The sequence below is a fragment of the Cherax quadricarinatus genome, chromosome 12, assembly GCF_038502225.1.
Source record: "Cherax quadricarinatus isolate ZL_2023a chromosome 12, ASM3850222v1, whole genome shotgun sequence".
In the NCBI taxonomy this organism is placed as follows: Eukaryota; Metazoa; Arthropoda; class Malacostraca; order Decapoda; family Parastacidae; genus Cherax; species Cherax quadricarinatus.
In genome coordinates this window covers 45,853,545-45,876,312 of record NC_091303.1, presented here as the reverse complement: position 1 = coordinate 45,876,312, position 22,768 = coordinate 45,853,545, and the positions used below count along the sequence as shown (strand labels likewise).

Genomic DNA, 22,768 nt, shown 5'->3' with positions numbered 1-22,768 from the left:
ACAAGGTACTAAGTGGTCCCAGATTTTTTTAATATGGTGCACACCGAGTATTAACCCTTAAACTGTCCAAACATAGATCTACGTTTGTGCTCGTAGCACTCCAACCTTGATTTTCTCCATAAGAAAGCATGTACAAAACACACAGATCTATAAGCGGTAAGAACGTATATATACATGTGGACCATTTAGGGATTAAATAACGTAGAACTTTGCAAAAAGGACTTGGGGGTTATGGTAAGCAGCAACCTTAAACCAAGACAGCAATGCCTAAGCGTACGTAATAAGGCAAACAGATTACTGGAATTTATATCAAGAAGTGTAAGCAACAGAAGTCCAGCAGTTGTATTACAGCTTTATACATCATTAGTAAGGCCTCACCTAGATTACACAGCTCAGCTGTGGTCTCCATATTACAGAATGAATATAAATTCATTAAGAAACTTTAAGTGTAGAATGACTAAATACATAGCATTAGAAATCTTCCATATGAAGAAAGATAAGAACACAAGAATGGAGGAACACTGAAGGCCTACTGGCCCATGCAAGGCAGGTCCTTATCAAAACGACCTCTACCCAAAGCTACCCAAGAATTAACTCCCGTACGAAATGACACCAATCAAACCCAGGCCCTCCCACTCATATATTTGTCCAATGTCTTCTTAAATCTACCCAAGGTCCTAGCCTCTATCACTCTACTGGGAAGATTGTTCCATGCATCCACAACATCACAGTCATTAGTGAAATGGTTGTGAAGCAGATAGACAGACTGAAGCAAAATAAGTCGCCGTGCCCTGATGAGCTTTTTTCAAGGGTTCTTAAGGAATGCAAAATGGAACTCTGTGAACCATTAACTAATATTTTTAATTTTCTCTTCAAACAGGTATACTGTCTGATATGTGGAAGATGGCTAATGTAATTCCTATTTTTAAAGCAGGGGACAAGTCATTACCATCAAATTACCACCCAATAAGTCTGACCTCTATTGTAGGCAAATTACTAGAGTCAATTATAGCTGATATTATAAGAAGCCCTCTTGATAAGCATAATTTGATTAATGACACTCGGCATGGATTCACGAGAGGCCGTTCTTGTCTAACTAATTTATTAACTTTCTTCAGTAAAGCTTTAGAGGCTGTTGATCACGATAAAGAATTTGATATTATTTACTTAGATTTTAGTAAGGCTATTGATAGAGTTCCACACCAAAGACTGTTAAAGTAAGTGGCAGCTCATGGCATTGGGGGAAAAGTGCTCTCGTGGATTGAGCCATGGCTGACAGACAGGAAGCAGAGTGTGTCCATAATTGGGGTTAAATCCGCGTGGGGATCTGTAACAAGTGGCGTTCCACAGGGATCAGTCTTGGGGCCGTTGTTGTTTATAATATATATCAATGATCTTGATGAGGGAATTACTAGTGAAATGAGCAAATTCGCCGATGACACAAAGATAGGTAGGATAATTGATTCAAACGTAGATATCAGGGAACTTCAGGAGGATTCAGACAAACTCAATACCTGGTCAGCAAAGTGGCAGATGCAGTTCAATGTAGATAAACTAAGTTCTGAAGCTCGGGAGTGTCCATAACCCTAGCACTTATAAGTTAAATAATGTAGAACTTAGCCATACAGATTGTGAAAAGGACTTGGGGGTTATGGTGAGCAGTAACCTTAAACCAAGACAGCAGTGCCTAAGCATACGTAATAGAGCAAATAGATTATTGGGATTTATATCAAGAAGTGTAAGCAACAGAAGTCCAGAGGTTATACTGCAGCTTTATACATCATTAGTAAGGCCTCACCTAGATTATGCAGCTCAGTTCTAGTCTCCATATTACAGAATGGACATAAATTCCTTAGAAAATATTCAGCATAGAATGACTAAATTATACACAGCATTAGAAATCTTCCTTATGAAGAAAGATTGAAGATTCTTAAATTGCATTCACTTACACACACAAATAACCCGCACATAAAAGAGAGAAGCTTACGACGATGTTTCGGTCCGACTTGGACCATTGACAAAGTCACACTAACCAGAGGTGGAGCAGGACGGCTATATATAGGCAGGAAGAGGTGGTGGCAGTAGTAGTAGTACAAGAATTGTATATAATACCGACAAGATGAAATTAAGACACATGCACAACACCCGGGCATCCCCATCGTAGACGTTTCGCCATCCAGCCAGCCGCTGGATGGCGAAACGTCCACCTCTGGTTAGTGTTACTTTGTCAATGGTCCAAGTCGGACCGAAACATCGTCATAAGCTTCTCTCTTTTATGTGCGGGTTATTTGTGTATCGTTCCAGTCACGGTATTGTGCCTTTTTTGTTATTTGCATTCACTTGTTAGACGAAGAATGAGGGGAGACATGATCGAAGTGTATAAGTGGAAGATGGGTATTAACCCTTTGACTGTTTCAGGCCCCTCTCTGAAACTGTCATTCTGTGTCGCCAAATATTCAAAAAAAAAAAAAAATTATTTTTTCTTATGAAAATGTTAAGATTATTTTTCTGAGTGTTTTAGTCCAAAAAGAAAAAATTTTGCCATCGGTACTTACCGAGATATAGAGCCGTGAAGTTTGCAGAAAATGAGCCGCGTATGGCAACAGCGCGACTGCCGCTCACCCGGTAAACTTTAGTTTACTTGTAATTGAAGGTTTTTTGTTTTTTTCACTATTTTATTTTTTCACATAACTTATGTGGCCTATGAGACCAAAGTAAGGTGCAATGTATATATATACATTCGTTGTATACAACACAATAAGCACACAAACATAATTATCAATATATTGTTTACAAAACTTGTTTACAAAAACAAACAAACAATCCTCCTCCTCCTCCTCCTTCTCCTCCTCCTCCTCCTTCTCCTTCTCCTCCTCCTTCTCCTCCTTCTCCTTCTCCTCCTCCTTCTCCTCCTTCTCCTCCTCCTCCTTCTCCTCCTCCTCCTTCTCCTCCTTCTCCTTCTCCTCCTTCTCCTCCTTCTCCTTCTCCTCCTCCTTCTTCTCCTCCTCCTCCTCCTCCTCCTCCTCCTCCTCCTCCTTCTCCTCCTTCTCCTTCTCCTTCTCCTCCTTCTCCTCCTCCTTCTCCTCCTCCTTCTCCTCCTCCTTCTCCTCCTCCTCCTCCTCCTCCTCCTTCTCCTCCTCCTTGTCTTGTGTGAGAGTGTGTGGCTTATAATTGTTTTGAGTCAGAAGTCGGCAGCTGTCAAAGTGACATATTGTCTCATTAGTCACTCCCCCTACCGCCTGTCAAAACAATGGGGTCGGATGCTGCTTCCCCTCCTCCATTCTATCTAATTATCTTTCTCCCTCATTCTATATCTTTCAATCTGTCTCTCTTTCTATCTGTCTGCCTATCTCTGTCTCACAGGTACACATAAATACAAGTATACATAGTGTAAATTACCTAGGATAACCCAAGAAATCCAGACAAAGTGCTATACTCTGCTTGAAGATGTGAGTAAATGTGATGACACAGTCTTGTGGCTCTCTCTGAGACAGAGAGCTAGATGGACAGACAGGGAGCTTGACAGACAGACAAATAGACAGACAGAAATGTTTGTGTACCAGCAAAAACAAAGGGAGGGCGATGGTCATGTAATATTACCCTCCTTTACGCTCATCAAAGTCAGCTCTTATCAGATGTTATCTCCCCTTATCTTGTCACTGTCATGGGGTGGACTTTTTTTTTTCTTGCTTCAAGGGAACAATATTATTACATCTTCTTCCTCCTCCTCCTCTTCTTCTCCTCCTCCTCCTCCTCCTCCTCCTCTTCCTTCCCTCCTCCTCCTCCTCCTCCTCCTCCTCTTCCTCTCCTCCTCCTCCTCCATTGCTTTTGGTCTCAAACTCCTCCAAATCATGAAATTGATCTTCACTGACACTTCCATCTGTGTTAGAGCATCACTTGGGAAGAGAAGAGTCCCAGATTTGCTGGGGAATCACATATTTCTTACCGCTAGACATGCTGAAAAAGGACAACTGAAATGGCATTCCCACAATGCACCACTGGCTCCCCGATTTTTTTTATATGGTGCACACTGACCATGGAGACCCATTCTCTCACATGTGGGCCTACCAGCTTTCTCCTGCTTGATTTGAAGCTGCTAGAATTTATGCGTATAAATACGTCAGAAACATTGGCTCGTAAGACGTATTTATACGTCGGAAACAGTCAAAGGGTTAATAAAGGGGATATTAATAAGGTCTTGAGGATATCTCTCCAAGAGAGAACCCGCAGTAATGGATTTAAATTAGACAAGTTTAGATTTAGAAAGGACATAGGAAAGTATTGGTTTGGAAATATGGTAGCTGATGAGTGGAACAGTTGGGTTATTGAGGCTAGGACTTTGGGTAGTTTGAAATTTAGGTTGGATAAATATATGAGTGAGAGAGGTTGGATTTGAGTAGGACTTGCAAATGAGTGGATAGAGTTATCAGAGCTTATTTCTTGGGTAGCATTGAAAATTAAGTTGGGCAAATGTTTTGTTAGTGGGATGGATTGTGAAGGACCTGCCTAGTATGGGCCAACAGGCCTGCTGCAGTGATCCTCCTTTCTTATGCTCTTAAAACCAGTACTTACGTATGTCCTTTCTAAATCTAAATTCATCCAACTTAAATCCATTATTTCTGGTTCTTACCTGGTTTGACACCCTCAGTACTTTATTAATATCTCCTTTGTTTATGCCCGTCATCCACTTATACACTTCAATGATATCTCCCCTCATTCTACGTCTCTCCAGAGAGTGGAGATTTAAAGCTTTAAGTCTACCTTTATATGGGAGATTCCTTACAGAGTAAATCATTTTAGTCATTCTTCTCTGTATGTTCTCTAATGAGTCTATATCCATCCTGTAGTAAGGAGACCAAAACTGAGCAGCATAATCTAAATGAGGCCTCACTAGTGATGTACAGAGCTGTAAAATAACTTTTGGACTTCTGTTACTTATACTTCTTGAGATAAATCCAAGTAATCTGTTAGCCTTGTTGCGCACACTTAGGCACTGCTGTCTTGGCTTTAGGTTTGTTTACCATGACTCCCAAGTCTTTTTCACATTCTGTATGATCAAGCTCTACTTCACATAGTTTATAGCTTCGAGGGTTATTTTCATTACCAAGGACTAGTACCTTACACTTATCCACATTGAACTTCATCTGCCATTTTTCAGATCAAGAAATTAATTTGTTCAAATCCTCCTGGAGTTCATTGCTATCCTCCTCAGAATTAATCAATCACACAGCCTATCTTTGTATCATCAGCAAATTTACTCATGTCACTTGTAATCCCTTCATCAAGGTCATTAATGTAAATTATGAACAAGAGAGGGCCTAAAACTGATCCTTGTGGATAACCACAAGTGACTAATCCCCATTCAGATTTGACCCCATTAATCGAAAATCTCTGCTTTCTTTTGGTCAGCCATGCCTCTATCCATGCTAGAACTTTACCTCCTATACAATGAAGACCCTTAAACTATATTCGCTTGTAAGACGTAAGACGAAGAATGAGGGGAGAAGTGATTGAAGTGTATAAGTGGATGATGGGCATTAACAAAGGGGATATAAGTAAGGTTTTGAGGATATCTCTCAAAGAGAGAATCCACAATAATAGATTCAAATTAGGTAAGTTTAGATTTTGAAAGGATATAGCAAAGTGCTGGTTTGGTAATAGGGTAGTTGATGAATGGAACAGTCTGCCTAGTAAGGTTATCGAAGCTAAAACCTTGGGTAGATTCAAATTCAGGTTGGATAAATACATGAGTGAGAAAGGTTGGATTTGAGTGGGACTTGCACGTGAGTAAATAGAACTGTCAAACCTTATTGATTGGGTAGCATTTATTCTGTTTGTAGGTTGGATTTGTGAAGGACCTGTCTAGTATGGGCCAAAAGGCCTATTGCAGTGCTCCTCCTTTCTTATGTTAATACCGATACTATCGTACTGCATCAAACTTCTATTTTTAATCATTTTTTATCTCGTTTAACAAAAAACTGAAAAATTTGCTTATAAATACATTGAAAACAATATACAACAGATTTTTCCTGTAATATATTTGTCAGCTGCAAATTATTTTAGTGTAAGGTTGATGAAGTCATACGGTTGGCAGTGAGCATCTGGGGGAAATGCAGCTCTGCAGCTCCTATGGATGAGCCGCACTGTGTAGTAGTGAAAGTTGATTTAATAATCGAGGTTATTAAATCTTATTGCTTGGGGAGCATAATAATAGGCTGGGCAAATATTTCTGTTAAGGGGTTGGATTTGAGATGACTTGTTTGAGTGTTCCTCCTCAGGAACACTGAAACCTATTTTTATGCTACCCAAGCAATAAGCTTTAACCCTTTGACTGTTTCGGTCGTATATATATGTCTTATGAGCCATCGTGTTTGACCTATATATACTCAAATTCTAGTGGCTTCAAATCAAGCAGGAGAAAGCTGGTAGGTCCACATTTGAGAGAATGGGTCTGTGTGGTCAGTGTGCACCATACAAAAAATATCCTGCAGCACGCAGTGCATAATGAGGAAAAAAAAAACTCCGACCTTTTTTTTTTTTAATTAAAATGCCGACTTTGTGGTCTATTTTTGTATAGTATAGTATAGTATTCTTGTTTTCTTGGTCTCATTTGATAGAATGGAGAACATATTATAGAAATAGAGGTGATTTTGATCGGTTTTACTATGAAAAGAACCTTGAAATGGAGCTCAGAGTAGGGAAATGTTTGATTATTGCCGATGTTCAAAAGTATACAAATGATGTCATTTTCCAATAAATGTCCAAGTAGCCATTCTAATATGCAGTCATGAATGGGCTGACATTATTTATACAATTATTACAATATTGCAGTAGTCTGCATAACAGTAAATCTTCTATTTTTTCTTTGAATAAAAATTCAAAATAGAAAGCAAGAGTAATATCAGAGGAGTCTGAAGACATGACTGATGAACAAAGAAAATGTTATTTTAGAGCCAGGAATGTCTGCATTGTTCATTCTGGACCTTATTTTGAAACTCATATTTTTTAATTTTCGTGAAATTGGCCAAATTGCAAATTTCTGACAACATTATTGGGTAGTTGAAATCAGTAAATGGGCAGTTTCTTGTACTCAAACGATAGAAAAAATGGAGTTCTAAAGAAATAGCTATGAGCCTGGTCGACTGGAACAATGGAATTAGGCGAAAATTGGGCTCAGAGTGGGAGAAATCGCCGATTCGTAAATATCGCCAAGGTCGCTAACTTCGCGAGAGTGTAATTCTGTCAGTTTTCCATCAAATTTCATTCTTTTGGTGTCATTACAATCAGGAAAAGATTCTCTATCATTTCATTAGAATTTTTTTTTTTGTTTTTTGGGGAGGGAGGGAAATTTTGCGACACCAGGAGACACCTCAGGATTTGGGGTTGTGACAGTCAAGGGGTTAATAACCCTTTTTCTCATGTACAAGTCAACTTTTACTACCACATGTATTAATACTACAACTACTACCTACCTTAACCCTTTGACTGTCGCAACCCCCAATCCTGAGGTGTCTCCTGGTGTCGCAAAATTTAACCCTTTGACTGTCAAAAGTGACTCCTGGTGTCGCAAAGTGACTCCTGGTGTCGCAAAATATTCGAAAAAAAAAAATATTTTTTCTTATGAAAATGTTAAGATTATTTTTCTGATTGTTTTAGTCCCCCCCAAAAATTTTTCCCATCAGTATTTACCCAGATATAGAGGCATGAAGTTTGCAGAAAATGAGCTGCGTATGACAACAGCGGCGACTGCCGCTCACCCGGTAAACTTTGGTTTACTTGTATTTGAAGGTTTGTTGTTTTTTTCACTATTTTATTTTTTCACATAACTTATGTGGCCTGTGAGACCAAAGTAAGGTGCAATGTACATATATACACTCGTTGTATACAACACAATAAGCACACAAACATAATTATCAATATATTGTTTACAAAACTTGTTTACAAAAACAAACAATACAAAAAATTGTTTATTACTATTGTTCTATACTATATATACCAATATACAGTCACTGAACATATTCTTAGAAGTTCTGCAGCTTGTGTAACTCTTTGAAACATGGTGTCATACACAGTGGTGTTTTACACTCCTCACACATAAAACATGGTGTCATACACAGTGGTGTTTTACACTCCTCACACATAAAACATGGTGTCATACACAATGGTGTTTTACACTCCTCAAACATAAAACATGGTGTCATACACAATGGTGTTTTACACTCCTCACACATAAAATCAGTGTGTGTGCATTTTTGTGGAAGTTTTTTTTTATGTGCAAAGACAAAATACCTCGTCTGAGCAGTTTTCTTCAAAGTATTAGCAGGCAGTTGTGTTATGTAGTTATCCTAGGTAAATGGTCGTGTGTCATCATTCCTTCCTTCCTAATTTCCTTCATTCCTTTCCTACCTGGAGGCTACCTGGAGGGCATTCCACCTCTCTTCCTACATTCCTTCATCTGTCCTTCCTTACTTTTTTCCTTCCTTTCATCTAGTCCTTCCTTCATTCCTGCCTTCCCTTCTTGCTTCTGGTTTCTATAATATATATACACACATATATAGTCACTAGATACTTTCATAAAACTGCTATTATCACCATTCAGCAAGCTTGTCTTGGGTGCGAGAGTGTGGCTTATAATTGTTTTGAGTCAGGAGTGGGCAGCTGTCAAAATGACATATTGTCTCATTACTCACTCCCCCTCCCACCTGTCAAAACAATGGGGTCGGATGCTGCTTTCCCTCCATTCTATCTAATAATCTTTCTCCCTCATTCTATCTCTTTCAATCTGTCTCTCTCTTTCTCTCTGTCTGTCTATCTCTGTCTCACAGATACACATAAATACAAGTATACATAGTGTAAATTATCTAGGATAACCCAAAAAATCCAGACAAAGTGCTATACTCTGCATGAAGATGTGAGTAAACGTGATGATGACACAGTCTTGTGGCTCTCTCTGAGACAGAGCTAGACGGATAGACAGGGAGCTTGGCAGACAGACAAATAGACAGACAGACAAATGTTTGTTCATCGTCGTCGTCTCCTCCTCCTCCTCCTTCTCCTTCTCCTTCTCCTCCTCCTCCTTCTTCTCCTTCTCCTCCTCCTTCTTCTCCTTCTCCTCCTCCTTCTTCTCCTTCTCCTCCTCCTTCTTCTCCTTCTCCTCCTCCTTCTTCTCCTTCTCCTCCTCCTTCTTCTCCTTCTCCTCCTCCCCCTCCTCCTCCTTCTTCTCCTTCTCCTCCTCCTTCTTCTTCTCCTTCTCCTCCTCCTTCTTCTCCTTCTCCTCCTCCTCCTTCTCCTCCTCCTGGCTCTTAGACAGATAGACAGCTGCCCCCCTCCCTCCACCCTCGTTTACGCTCATCAAAGGTCAGCTCTTATCAGATGTTATCTCCCCTTATTTTTTCACTGTCATGGGGTGAACTGTTTTCATGCCTCAAGGGAACATATTATTACATATTATTATTATTAGGTATTATTATTATTATTATTCTTCCTCTTCTTCCCATTCTTCCTCCTCTTCCTCCTCCTCTTCTTCTTCCTCCTTCCTCCTCCTCCCTCCTTCCTCCTCCTCCCTCCTTCCTCCTCCTCCCTCCTTCCTCCTCCTCCCTCCTTCCTCCTCCTCCCTCCTTCCTCCTCCTCCCTCCTTCCTCTTCCTCCTCCCTCCTTCCTCCTCCTCCCTCCTTCCTCTTCCTCCTTCCTTCCTTCCTTCCTTCCTCCTCCTCTTCTTCCTTCTCCTCCTCCTCTTCCTCCTCCTCCTCCTCTTCCTCCTCCTCCTCTTTTTCCTCCTCCTCTTCCATTGCTTTTGGTCTCAAACTCCTCGAAATCATGAAATTGATCTTCACTGACACTTCCACCTGTGTTAGAGCATCACTTGGGAAGAGAAGAGTCCCAGATTTCCTGGGGAGTCACATATTTCTTACCACTAGACATGCTGAAAAAGGATGACTGAAATGGTATTTCCACAATGCACCACTGGCTCCCTGATTTTTTTGATATGGTGCACACTGACCATGGAGACCCATTCTCTCACATGTGGGCCTACCAGCTTTCTCCTGCTTGATTTGAAGCCGCTAGAATTTATGCGTATAGATACGTCAAACACGGTATCTCCTATGACGTATATATACGACCGCGACAGTCAAAGGGTTAAAAAAAAAAAAATTATTTTTTCGTATGAAATGATAGAGAATCTTTTCCCGATTGTAATGACACCAAAAAAAACGAAATTTGATGGAAAACTGACGGAATTATGCTCTCACAAAGTTAGCGACCTCAGCGCTGTTTACAAATCGGCGATTTCGCCCACTTTGAGCCCTATTTTTGGCTAATTCCATTGTTCCAGTCACCCAAACTCATAGCTATTTCTTTAGAACTCCATTTTTTTCTATCGATTGAGTACAAGAAACTGCCCATTTACCAATTTCAACTACCTAATAATGTGGTCAGAAATTTGCAATTTGGCCAATTTCACGAAAACTAAAAAATATGACAATTTCAAAATAAGGTCCAGAATGAACAATGCAGACATTCCTGGCTCTAAAATAACATTTTCTTTGTTCATCAGTCATGTCTCCAGGCCCCTCTGATATTACTCTTGCTTTCTATTTTGAATTTTTATTAAAAAAATAGAAGACTTACTATTATGCAGACTACTGCAATACTGTAATAATTGTATAAATAACATCAACCCATTCATTACTGTATATTAGAATGGCTAGTTAGACATTTATTGGAAAATGGCATCATTTGTTTACTTTTGAACATTGGCAAAAATCAAACATTTCCCCTACTTTGAGTGCCATTTCTAGGTTCTTTTTATAGTAAAAGCAATCAAAATCACCTCTATTTCTATAATATGTTTTCCATTCTATCAAATGAGACCAAGAAAACGAGAATACAACCATAAATACTATACGAAAATACACCACAAAGTTGGCATTTTAACCCTTTGAGGGTCGACAGGCCCTCTCCGAAACTCGTTCTCAGGGTCGGCCAAATTTAAAAAAAAAAAAATTATTTTCTCTTATGAAAAGATAGAGAATGTTTTCCCGATCATAACGACACCAAAAGTTTGAAATTTGATAGAAAACTTACGGAATTATGCTCTCGCAAAGTTAGCGGTCTCGGCGATGTTTACGGATCGGCGATTTTGCCCACTTTGAGCCCCATTTTCGGCCAATTTCACTGTACTAGTCGACAAAAAACATGAATATTTCGCTAGATCTCCATTTTTTCTATCGAATGGGTGCAAGAAACCACCCATTTATAAATTCAACTATCCAGTACAGTGGTCAGAATTTAGCAATTTTGCCAATTTCACACAAATTTCAAAAGATGCCAATTTCGGAATAGGGTCCAGAATAAACAAGAAAGACATTCCTGGCACTAAAATGACATTTCCTCTAGTCATTAGTCATGTCTCAAGGCCCCTCTTATATTCTTTTGCTTTCCACTTTGAATTTTTATTCTCACAAAAAATATAAGATTTACTGTTATGCAGACTACTGCATTAGTGTAAAAAATGGTATAAATATTATTGGTGCACTTGTGAAAGAATATTAGACTCACCAGTTGACGTGTATTGCACGCTTGGCACGATTTGTTTACTTTTGAAGTTTGGTAAAAATCGAACATTTCTGCTACTTTGAGCTCAATTTCAAGGCACCTTTCATTGTAAAACCAGTCAAAATCATCTCAATTTCAGTAATATGTCTTCCATTCTATAAAATGAGACCAAGAAAACTAGAATACAACAATAAATACCATACGAAAATACACTGCAAAGTCGCTGATTTATTAAAAAAAAATGGAAAAAGTTTTTTTTTTCTCATTATGCACCGTTTGCTGCAGGATTTTTTTTAGACTGTGCACACTGACCACATAGACCCATTCTTTCATATGAAGGCCTACCAGCTTTCTCCCACTAGATTTGAGGTCGCTAGAATTTATGAGTACTAGTACGTCAAAAACCCCTACGCGTAAGACCTACTAGTACGACGAAAACCCTCAAAGGGTTAATTAAAAAAAACGGTTGGAGTTTTTTTTTCTCATTATGCACTGCGTGCTCCAGGATTTTTTTTATATGGTGCACACTGACCACACAGACCCATTTTCTCACATGTGGGCCTACCAGCTTTCTCCTGCTTGATTTGAAGCCGCTAGAATTTATGAGTATATATACGTCAAACACGGTACCTCGTAAGACGTATATATACGGCCGCGACAGTCAAAGGGTTAAACCTCACTCTAAGCCTATATATACCCTCTGTGTCCATGTATTGATTGTAACAGCTTAATAAAGCTCTTGGAGAGCGAAACACTGTCACAATAATATGTCACATTAGTTGCACTTGTGTTGTTTTACCTAACATATTGTAATAATGTGTAATGGCTTGACAAAGCTCCTGGAGAGCGAAACGTTGCCACAATAAAATATCACATTAGTTGTACTTGTGTCCTTTTACTTTACCTAACATATTGTTGGTAATTTTATCAACATTAAAACATACATTTTTCTTACAAAAACATTATATTTTTGTACAAAGTCATGCCAGTCAACATTAGGGTGCCATTACTGTGTTCCCATAATAATAATAATACTAATACACCTACCATCCGACTTACGACCTGCTCAACATACGTCCACTCGACTTACGACCGTGCATCTGGCAGCTGGGCTGGGCCAGCTGATGCACACCGCTGCACAATATTTGTCGATACTTGTGGCGGCAGTGCGTCATGCACGCAGCATCAGTTTGAGTAACCCTGCCCTATCAGCAGCATCATACTGTATTAACTGGACAGTAAATTTCACCATGGCCCCTAAGATGAAGTCTGAATCTTACACTGGAGATTGTGGCAAGAAAGGCTCTTACTCTCGAACTCTCTATTTTTCACTGTTGCACATAAACCTGTCTGTATCTGTCTGCCTGTATATCTGTGTCTGTCTGTATCTCTGTGTGTCTGTTTATCTTTCTGTCTACATGTGTGTCTGTCTTTCTGTCTACCTGTGTGTCTGTTTATCTTTCTGTCTACATGTGTGTATGTCTTTCTGTCTACCTGTGTGTCTGTCTGTCTACCTGAGTCTGTCTTTCTGTCTACCTGTGTGTCTTTCTGTCTACCTGTGTCTGTCTTTCTGTCTACCTGTGTGTCTTTATGTCTACCTGTGTGTGTCTTTATGTCTACCTGTATGTCTGTCTTTCTGTCTACCTGTGTGTCTATCTTTCTGTCTACCTGTGTGTCTGTCTTTCTGTCTACCTGTGTGTCTGTCTTTTTGTCTACCTGTGTGTCTGTCTTTCTGTCTGCTTGTCTGTCTCAGAGCCACTCGTTAAGAGTGTAACTGGTCTTGAAGATGCCACATTAATAATGATAATAACAAAATAATAATCACTGAGGCACATTAAATGTGTATAAAATGTTAATATAGACATTTTGCTTAATCCATCAATGATTTTGTTTTCAAAATTATATAATAAACACATTACGTAACATATAAACATATAAATTAACAAATATGAGATGTTTTTCTGGTCGGCTTGACAGAGTGAACAAAAACCATTTGTGTCCGAGCTGGTAACAACAACAACAACATTTGTTAACAAAACTCGCGAACCTTCTACACTCTCATTCTCTCTCTCATTTATTCATTTAATCTTGCTTACTCACCTCTCACTCTACATTAGGACTACAGATATTTTAAGGTAAGTAATGAATGGACACTATTATTATATTATAGTTTAATAATAATACTATTATTATTAATATTAGTACATATGTATTTTTGTAATAATAATAATTATTATTAATATTATTAATTTAGGGCACTGGAGCACAGATCCACTGCATAGCACTTTGTCTGGATTTTTGGGTTATCCTAAGTAATTTATACTATGTATGATAACTTACGTGTACCTGTGAGAGAGAGAGAGTTGTTTCGCTTTACTTAGGGTATAGGTTACACAACATTCTGGCAGGATGAGACTACCAGTGGTATTCTCCCATTCCACTGTGTCGACAATACATAAAAGTAACAGTAACATATGATACTGTATGCGACGTAAAATTTACAATACAGTTCACTACCATGTATACATTATATACAGTAAATAAATAATTAAAATATAACAATAAAAGTAAATTATGGTAAAACGAATGAAATAATGATTGCACATTACAGTACAGTATTATATATGTAGGTTATATATGAAACATTTGACATTATGCCCTGCCAAGTATGTCGGCAATTTTCAAAGGTTCGACTTACGTCTATTTTGGAACGGTCGGTCAGAACCAAGCTTGGTCGTAAGTCGGATGGTACCTATACTAATAATAATACTAATAATAACAATAATGACAGTTAACTTACTTTTGTGTAAACATCTTTTGTTTGCCATAAGCATTGATGGAAGCCAAACCATTTAGCGTTGTGCTTATATGACTGTATAATGGAGATCTTGATATATTCTCCAGCCTTTTAAAGTCTCGAATTCCGATCCTACAAGAAAAAAATATTAACAATTTTGCTCTGTTTTCTTGTTTAGTTATTGACATTCAAATATTTATCCATGGCTCTCTGCTCTTCCTCAGATACATCAATGATCAACCAAATGCATCTCAGCAACATACACTTTTGTTTATAGGTGACACAACTTTTGTCATCTACCATCCAACTCAGAATTTTTTCGATAACAAAGTTAATAAGTAGTTCACAAAGATATCAGCCTGGATAACTATTAACCCTTAAACGGTCCAAACGTATATAAACGTTCACTCGCGCAGCGCCCCCGAATATTTAAAAAAAAAAAAATAATTTTTATAGAAAAAAGAGCACATTTTTTTAAGTATTTTAGAATAAAAAAGAATTTTTTAGGGTCAGTACTTACCGAGATACGAGACTGAGAAGTTGGCACTGGATGCTCATGTGACAGCAACATCGAGTCCTCCCGATTGCAGAAGTGTTGCCCATATACCTTTTTTTCTATTTTTCATATTTTATGTAATTTTTATGTTCTGATAATTACAATTTGTAGTAGTTCTTGTCATTTTATGACCAATCTTTGTTCTGACACTAGTATTAGGTACTGAAATTGTACTCAAATTGTCAAAAACACACTGACAGGTGGACATTTACACCTGCCTTGGTCGTTTACTATTGTCTTGGAATATAAACAATTATATGTCCCAGCAATGTTTTGGAGGAGGAGGAGGAGGGGGAGGGAAGGAGGGAGGAGGAGGGAGGAGGAGGGAGGAGGAGGAGGAGGGGGAGGGAGGAGGAGGAGGGGGGAGGGAGGAGGAGGAGGGAGAGAGAGAAGGAGGAGGAGGAGGAGGAGGAGGAGGAGGAGGGAGGAGGAGGAGGAGGAGGAGGAGGAGGAGGAGAAGGAGGAGGAGGGAGGAGGAGGAGGGAGGAGGAGGAGGGGGGAGGAGGATGAGGATGAGGAGGAGGAGGGAGGAGAAGGGGGAGGAGGAGGAGGAGGCAGAGGAGGGAGGAGGAGAAGGAGGGAGGAGGAGAAGGAGGGAGGAGGAGGGAGGAGGAGGAGAAGGAGGAGGGAGGAGGAGGGAGGAAGAGGAGGAGGAGGGAGGAAGAGGAGAGGAAGAGGAGGTGGAGGAGGAGGAGGAAGAGGAGGAGGAGGAGGGAGGAGGAGGAAGGAGGGAGGAGGAGGGAGGAAGAGGAGGAGGAGGGAGGAAGAGGAGAGGAAGAGGAGGAGGAGGAGGAGGGAGGAGGAGGAAGGAGGGAGGAGGAGGGAGGGAGGGAGGGAGGGAGGGAGGGAAGGAGGGAGGGAGGGAGGGAGGGAGGGAGGGAGGGAGGAGGAGGAGGAGGAGGAGGAGGAGGGAGGAGGAGGAGGGAGGAGGAGGAGGGAGGAGGAGGAGGGAGGAGGAGGAGGAGGGAGGAGGAGGAGGGAGGAGGAGGAGGGAGGAGGAGGAGGAGGAGGGAGGAGGAGGAGAAGGAGGAGGAGAAGGAGGAGGAGGAGGAGGAGGAGGAGGAGGAGGAGGAGGAGGAGGAGGGAGGAGTAGGGAGGAGTAGGGAGGAGTAGGGAGGAGGAGGGAGGAGGGAGGAGGATGAGGAGGATGAGGAGGAGGAGGAGGAGGAGGGGGAGGAGAGGAGGAGGAGGAGGAGGAGGAGGGGGAAAAGGAGGAGGAGGGGGAGGAGGGGGAGGAGGAGGGGGAGGAGGGGGAGGAGGAGGGGGAGGAGGGGGAGGGCGGAGGAGGAGGAGGAGGGGGAGGGAGGTGGAGGAGGAGGAGGAGGAGTAGGAGGAGGAGGAGGAGGAGGAGGAGGGGGAGGAGGGGGAGGAGGGGGAGGAGGGGGAGGAGGAGGAGGAGGGGGAGGAGGGGGAGGAGGGGGAGGGAGGAGGAGGGGGAGGGAGGAGGAGGAGGGGGGGAGGGAGGAGGAGGAGGAGGGGGGGAGGGAGGAGGAGGAGGAGGGGGGGAGGGAGGAGGAGGAGGAGGGGGGGAGGGAGGAGGAGGAGGAGGAGGAGGAGGCCGCCGACGACGACGACGACGACGAGGAGGACGAGGACGACGACGCATAAGAATAATAATATGTAATAATATGGCTTCTAGTGCCAGCCCTTTGGTAAAGAAGGTGAGAAACACTATAGAATTCAAGAAAAAGTTTGTAGAAAGATATGAAAGTGGTGGTAGAGAGTGGTAGTGATGGTGTTTCACCAGTTATTAGTTAGTTTAATATCTTTATTATGCACCCCATACCCATCCTGTGGGCGGTAGTCAAAAGATTACAGAGGTACATAATGGGTCCAGGGACTGGGCCCCATAGTTTTGATAGCTGAGCAAGTTACAAAGGTAATGAACTCCAGGCAGATCTGGTCACAATCATGACAAGTTACAAAGGTATTTACAGATTACAGAGGTACGTAATGGGTCCAAGGACTGGGCCCCCAAAGTTTTGATAGCTGAACTAGGTACAAAGGTAATGAACTCACAAGTTACAAAGGTAATGAATCCTGTAAGTACACCAGCCAGGGCACTTCCCCACATACCAGCCAGGGTACTTCCCTACATACCAGCCAGGGTACTTTCCCACATACCAGCCAGGGTACTTCCCCACACACTAGCCAGGGTACTTCCCCACATACCAGCCAGGGTACTTAACCACACACGATTTGATTTGAGTGGGATTTGCACATGAGTGAACAGAATTATCAAAGCTTATTGCTTGGGAAGCATTGAAAATTGGGTTGGGCAAATACGATTCTGTTAGTGGGTTGGCTTGTGAAGGACCTGCCTAGTATGGCCCAAAAGGCCTGTTGCAGTGTTCCTGCTTTCTTATGTGCAAACATAAGAACATCACCCTGACAGCTGTTGCAGGCCATGCTGGCAACATCTACAATGACAATGTTGTGTCCCATTTTAGGGAAATTTTAAAAAGATGCCAGAAACAGAGCTCTCTGGACAGATATTTAGTGCCACAGGTGTGCAGTGACTCTCAAACTGGTCCTGGTGGCATTAAAAAACAAAGAAGAGAAGTAACTCTGGAAAAGGACTTGGTACTTGAAGTCTTTATGGAAATAATATTAAATTCTCCTGTACTCACTCTAACTCATCTAATGACCATATGAACTATGTTTTATTGCCTTACTATTCTTAAGTTAGTCTTTAAGTTTGCCTGAAACGCTCAGCATACAGAGGGGCTTTTGGCATGTACACCCAAATGTTATATTCCTCTGTACAACCATGTAATTTGTCAAAATAAAAAATCTAATCTAATCTAATCTAAGGGGATTTCCCTTCCAAACAATAGTACACCTCTGTCCTCTCCCTCCCATCTCATCACTCATCAATAAGTCTTCAGTAAAGGTAAGTGTCATTTTAGTATTATTTATTATGTATGTCTCATTCTTTTCTGTGTTGGGAAATGTATATTTCATGTAAAATTTTTATATTATTATTATTATTAACACATTGGCTGATTACCACCAAGGCAGGGTGGCCCAAAAAAGAAAAACTTTCATCATTCACTCCATCACTGTCTTGCCAGAGGGATGCTTTACACTACAGTTTATAAAACTACAATATTAACACCCCTCCTTTAGAGTGAAGACATTGTACTTCCCATCTCCAGGACTCATATCCGGCCTGCCGGTTTCCCTGAATCCCTTCATAAATGTTACCTTGCTCACAATCCAACAGCACGTCAAGTATTAAAAATCATTTGTCTCCATTCACTCCTATCAAATACACTCACGCATGCTTGCTGGAAGCCCAAGCCCCTCGCACACAAAACCTTCTTTACCCCCTCCCTCCAACCTTTCCTAGGCCGACCCCTACCCCGCCTTCCCTCCACTACAAATTTATACACTCTGGAAGTCATTGTTTTGTTCCATTCTCTCCACATGTCCAAACTACCTGAACAACCCTTCCTCAGCCCTCTGGACAATGCAGTCCTGCACCTCCTCCTAACTTCCAAACTACGAATTCTCTGCCTTATATTCACACCACACATTGCCTTCAGACATGACATCTCCACTGCCTCCAGCCTTCTCCTCACTGCAACATTCATCACCCATGCTTCACACCCATATAAGAGCGTTGGTAAAAACCATGCTCTCGTACATTCCCCTCTTTGCTTCCAAGGACAAAGTTCTTCGTCTCCACAGACTCCTAAGTGCACTGCTCACCCTCTTCCCCTCGTCAATTCAATGATTCACCTCATCTTTCATAGACCCATCTGCTGACACGTCCATTCTTAAGTATCTGAATACATTCACCTCCTCCATACTCTCTCTCCCTCCAATTTGATATCCAATCTTTCGCCACCTAATCTCTTTGTTATCCTCATAACCTTACTCTTTCCTATGTTCATTTTTAATTTTCTTCTTTTACATACCCTACCAAATTCATCCACCAACTTCTGCAACTTCTCTTCAGAATCTCCCAAAAGCACAGTGTCATCAGCAAAGAGCAACTGTGACAACTCGCACTCTGTGTTTGATTCTTTATCTTTTAACTCCACATCTCTTGCCAAGATCCTCACATTCACTTTTCTTACAACCCCAACTATAAATATACTGAACAACCGTGGTGACATCACACATCCTTGTCTAAGGCCTACTTTTACTGAGAAATAATCTCCCTCTCTCCTACATACTCTAACCTGAGCCTCACTATCCTCATAAAAACTCTTCACTGCTTTCAGTAACCTACCTCCTATACCATACACCTGCAACATCTGCCACATTGCCCCCCTATCCACCCTGTCATATGCCTTTTCCAAATCCATAAATGCACCAAAAACCTCTTTACCCTTATCTAAATACTGTTCACCTATATGTTTCACTGTAAACACTTGGACTACACACCCCCTACCTTTCCTAAAGCCTCCTTGTTCATCTGCTATCCTACTCTCTGTCTTACTCCTAAGGGAGGGGCGAGCAGAATCACCAACTGCACACCACTGTACAATATTTGACAATACTCGCGACGGCAATGCGTCGTGCAGGCAGCATCAGTTTGAGTAACCCTGCCCTATCAACAGCATCATACTGTATTACCTGTACTAACTGGACAGTAAATTTCACCATGGTCCCTAAGATGAAGTCTGAATCTTGCACTGGAGATTGTGGCAAGAAAGGCTCTTACTCTCGAACTCTCTATTTGTTTTCACTGTTGCACATAAACCTGTCTATATCTGTCTGCCTGCATATCTGTGTATCTCTGTGTGTCTGTTTATCTGTCTACCTGTGTGTCTGTCTTTCTGTCTACCTGTGTGTCTGTCTTTCTGTCTACCTGTGAGTCTGTCTTTATGTCTACCTGTGTATCTGTCTTTGTCTACCTGTGTCTGTCTACCTGTGTGTGTCTTTCTGTCTAACTGTGTGTCTTTCTGTCTACCTGTGTGCCTGTCTTTCTGTCTACCTGTGTGTCTGTCTCTGTCTACCTGTGTGTGTCTTTGTTTACCTGTGTGTGTCTTTCTGTCTACCTGTGTCTTTCTGTCTACCTGTGTCTGTCTTTCTGTCTGCTTGTCTGTCTCAGAGCCACTCATTAAGAGTGCAATTGGTCTTGAAGATACCATATTAATAATGATAATAACACGATAATAATCACTGAGGCGCATTAAATGTGTATAAAACGTTGATATAGACATTTTGCTTAATCCATCTCTGATTTCTTTTTCAAAATTATGTAATAAACATGCTACATAACATATAAACATATAAATTAACAAATATGAGATGCTTTTCTGGTTGGCTTGACAGAGTGAACAAAAACCATTCGTGTCCGGGCTGACAACAACAACAACAACATTTGTTTACATAACTCGCCAACCTTCTACACTCTCATTTGTTTATTCATTTAATCTTGTTTACTCACCTCTCACTCTATATTAAGACCACAGATATTTTAAGGTAAGTAATGAGTAGACACGATTATTATATTATAGTTTAATAATATTATTATTATTAATATTAGTACATATGTATTATTGTAATAATAATAATAATAATAATAATAATTATTAATATTATTATTAATTTAGGGCACTGGAGCACAGATCCACTGTATAGCACTTTGTCTGGATTTTTTGGGTTATCCTAGGTAATTTATACTATGTATGATAACTTCACTTACGTGAACCTGTGTGTGTGAGAGAGAGAGAGAGAGAGAGAGAGATACAGAGATACAGAGAGATACAGAGAGATACAGAGAGATACAGAGATATACAGAGAGATACAGAGAGATACAGAGAGAGAGATACAGAGAGAGAGATACAGAGAGAGAGATACAGAGAGAGAGATACAGAGAGAGAGATACAGAGAGAGAGATACAGAGAGAGAGATACAGAGAGAGAGATACAGAGAGAGAGATACAGAGAGAGAAATACAGAGAGAGAGAGAAATACAGAGAGAGAGAGAAATACAGAGATAGAGAGAGATACAGAGAGAGAGAGATACAGAGAGAGAGAGATACAGAGAGAGAGAGATACAGAGAGAGAGAGATACAGAGAGAGAGAGATACAGAGAGAGATACAGAGAGAGAGAGAGAGATATACAGAGAGAGAGAGAGAGATACAGAGAGAGAGAGAGCCACATTCAGTTAGCCAACCACCCACCCGGCCACCCACCAGGCTAGCCAGCTAGCTACTCATTACACATGTTCCAGAGTTGTTTCTCTTTACTTAGGGTATAGGTTATACTACATTCTGGCAGGATGACACTACCAGTGGTATTCTCCCATTCCACTGTGTCGGCAATACATAAAGATAACAGTAACATATGATACTGTATGCAACGTAAAATTTACAATACAGTTCACTAGCATGTATACATTATATACAGTACATAACTAATTAAAATATAAAAATAAAAGTAAATTATGGTAAAAAGAATGAGGTAGTGATTGTACATTACATTACAGTACTATGTAGGTAGTTTATATAGGAAACGTTTGACATTATGCCCTACCCAGTATGTCGGCAATTTTCAAAGGTTCGACTTATGTCCATTTTGACTTACGACCGGTTGGTTGGAACCAAGCTTTGTCGTAAGTGAGATGGTAGGTGTATTTTTGTTGACAGCAGCAACAAAAAAAATACATTTAATGAAAAACATACTTAGAAATATGATAGAAACAAGCAGATTACATCAAAATGTTGCCAGGATTTTGTACTATTTTTCATTAAGAAAAATTTTTTATCCATAATTTTTCAATTTTAATTTCCTAAAACTGGAAAAAGGCTCGCCCCTTCCTTAACTCTTTCAATAATAACTCTACCATACACTTTACCAGGTACACTCAACAGACTTATTCCCCTATAATTTTTGCACTCTCTTTTATCCTCTTTGCCTTTATACAAAGGAACTATGCATGCTCTCTACCAATCCCTAGGTACCTTACCCTCTTCCATACATTTATTAAATAATAATACCAACCACTCCAAAGCTATATCCTCTCCTGTTTTTAACATTTCTATCTTTATCACATCAATCCCAGCTGCCTTACCCCCTGTCATTCAACCCACTTCCCCCACACTCACAACTGGCTCTTCCTTACTTCTACAAGATGTTATTCCTCCTTGCCCTATACACAAAGTCACAGCTTCTCTATCTTCATCAACATTTAACAATTCCTCAAAATATTCCCTCCATCTTCCCAATACCTCTAACTCTCCATTTAGCCCCTTAACTGTCTAAACATAGATCTATGTTCTCTCACCCAGCACTCCAAATATTTTGAAAAATAAAATCCATTATAAACTCTAATAAATATTTAGTGTAGATCCAAACAGCGATGGAACAACATTGTTTTCAATCAAAACTTTCTGCCAAACTGTGGTACCAAGTAAGACGCAGTGCTCCCTCGGGTAAGTTGCCTGCACGAGTCTGGCGGTGGGTCAGAACTCAGGGTTGAGTAAGTCTGGTGGTGGTGGGTCAGACCTCAGGGATGAATGAGTCTGGTGGTGATGGTGGTGGGTCAGTCCTCAGGATTGAATAAGTCTAGTGGTGATGGTGGTGGGTCAGACCCTAGGGTTGAATAAGTCTGGTGGTGGTGGTGGATCAGACCTCAGGGTGAATGAGTCTTGTGGTAGTAGTGGGTCAGGCCTCAGGGTTGAATAAGTCTGGTGGTGGTGGTGGGTCAGACCTCAGAGTTGAATGAGTCTGGTGGTGGCAGGTCAGGCCTCAGGGTGAATGAGTCTTGTGGTAGTGGTGGGTCAGGCCTCAGGGTTGAATAAATCTGGTGGTGGTGGTGGGTCAGTCCTCAGGGTTGAATGATCAACAGTGTTAGCAAATATAACAAGGTCATAAAACAGGTCATTTATTATAAAATG

General features: G+C 40.8%; 1 protein-coding gene across 1 annotated transcript in view; it reads right to left on the bottom strand.

Moving 5' to 3' along the window:
* The window catches only part of LOC128686555 (ATP-binding cassette sub-family C member 5), a 537,407-nt gene that overhangs the window by 198,252 nt on the left and 316,387 nt on the right, over nucleotides 1–22,768 (bottom strand). Inside the window, exon 12 of the mRNA XM_070084337.1 lies at nucleotides 14,357–14,485. Coding sequence (XP_069940438.1) covers nucleotides 14,357–14,485 — 129 coding nt within the window. The remainder of the gene's footprint in view (nucleotides 1–14,356; nucleotides 14,486–22,768) is intronic.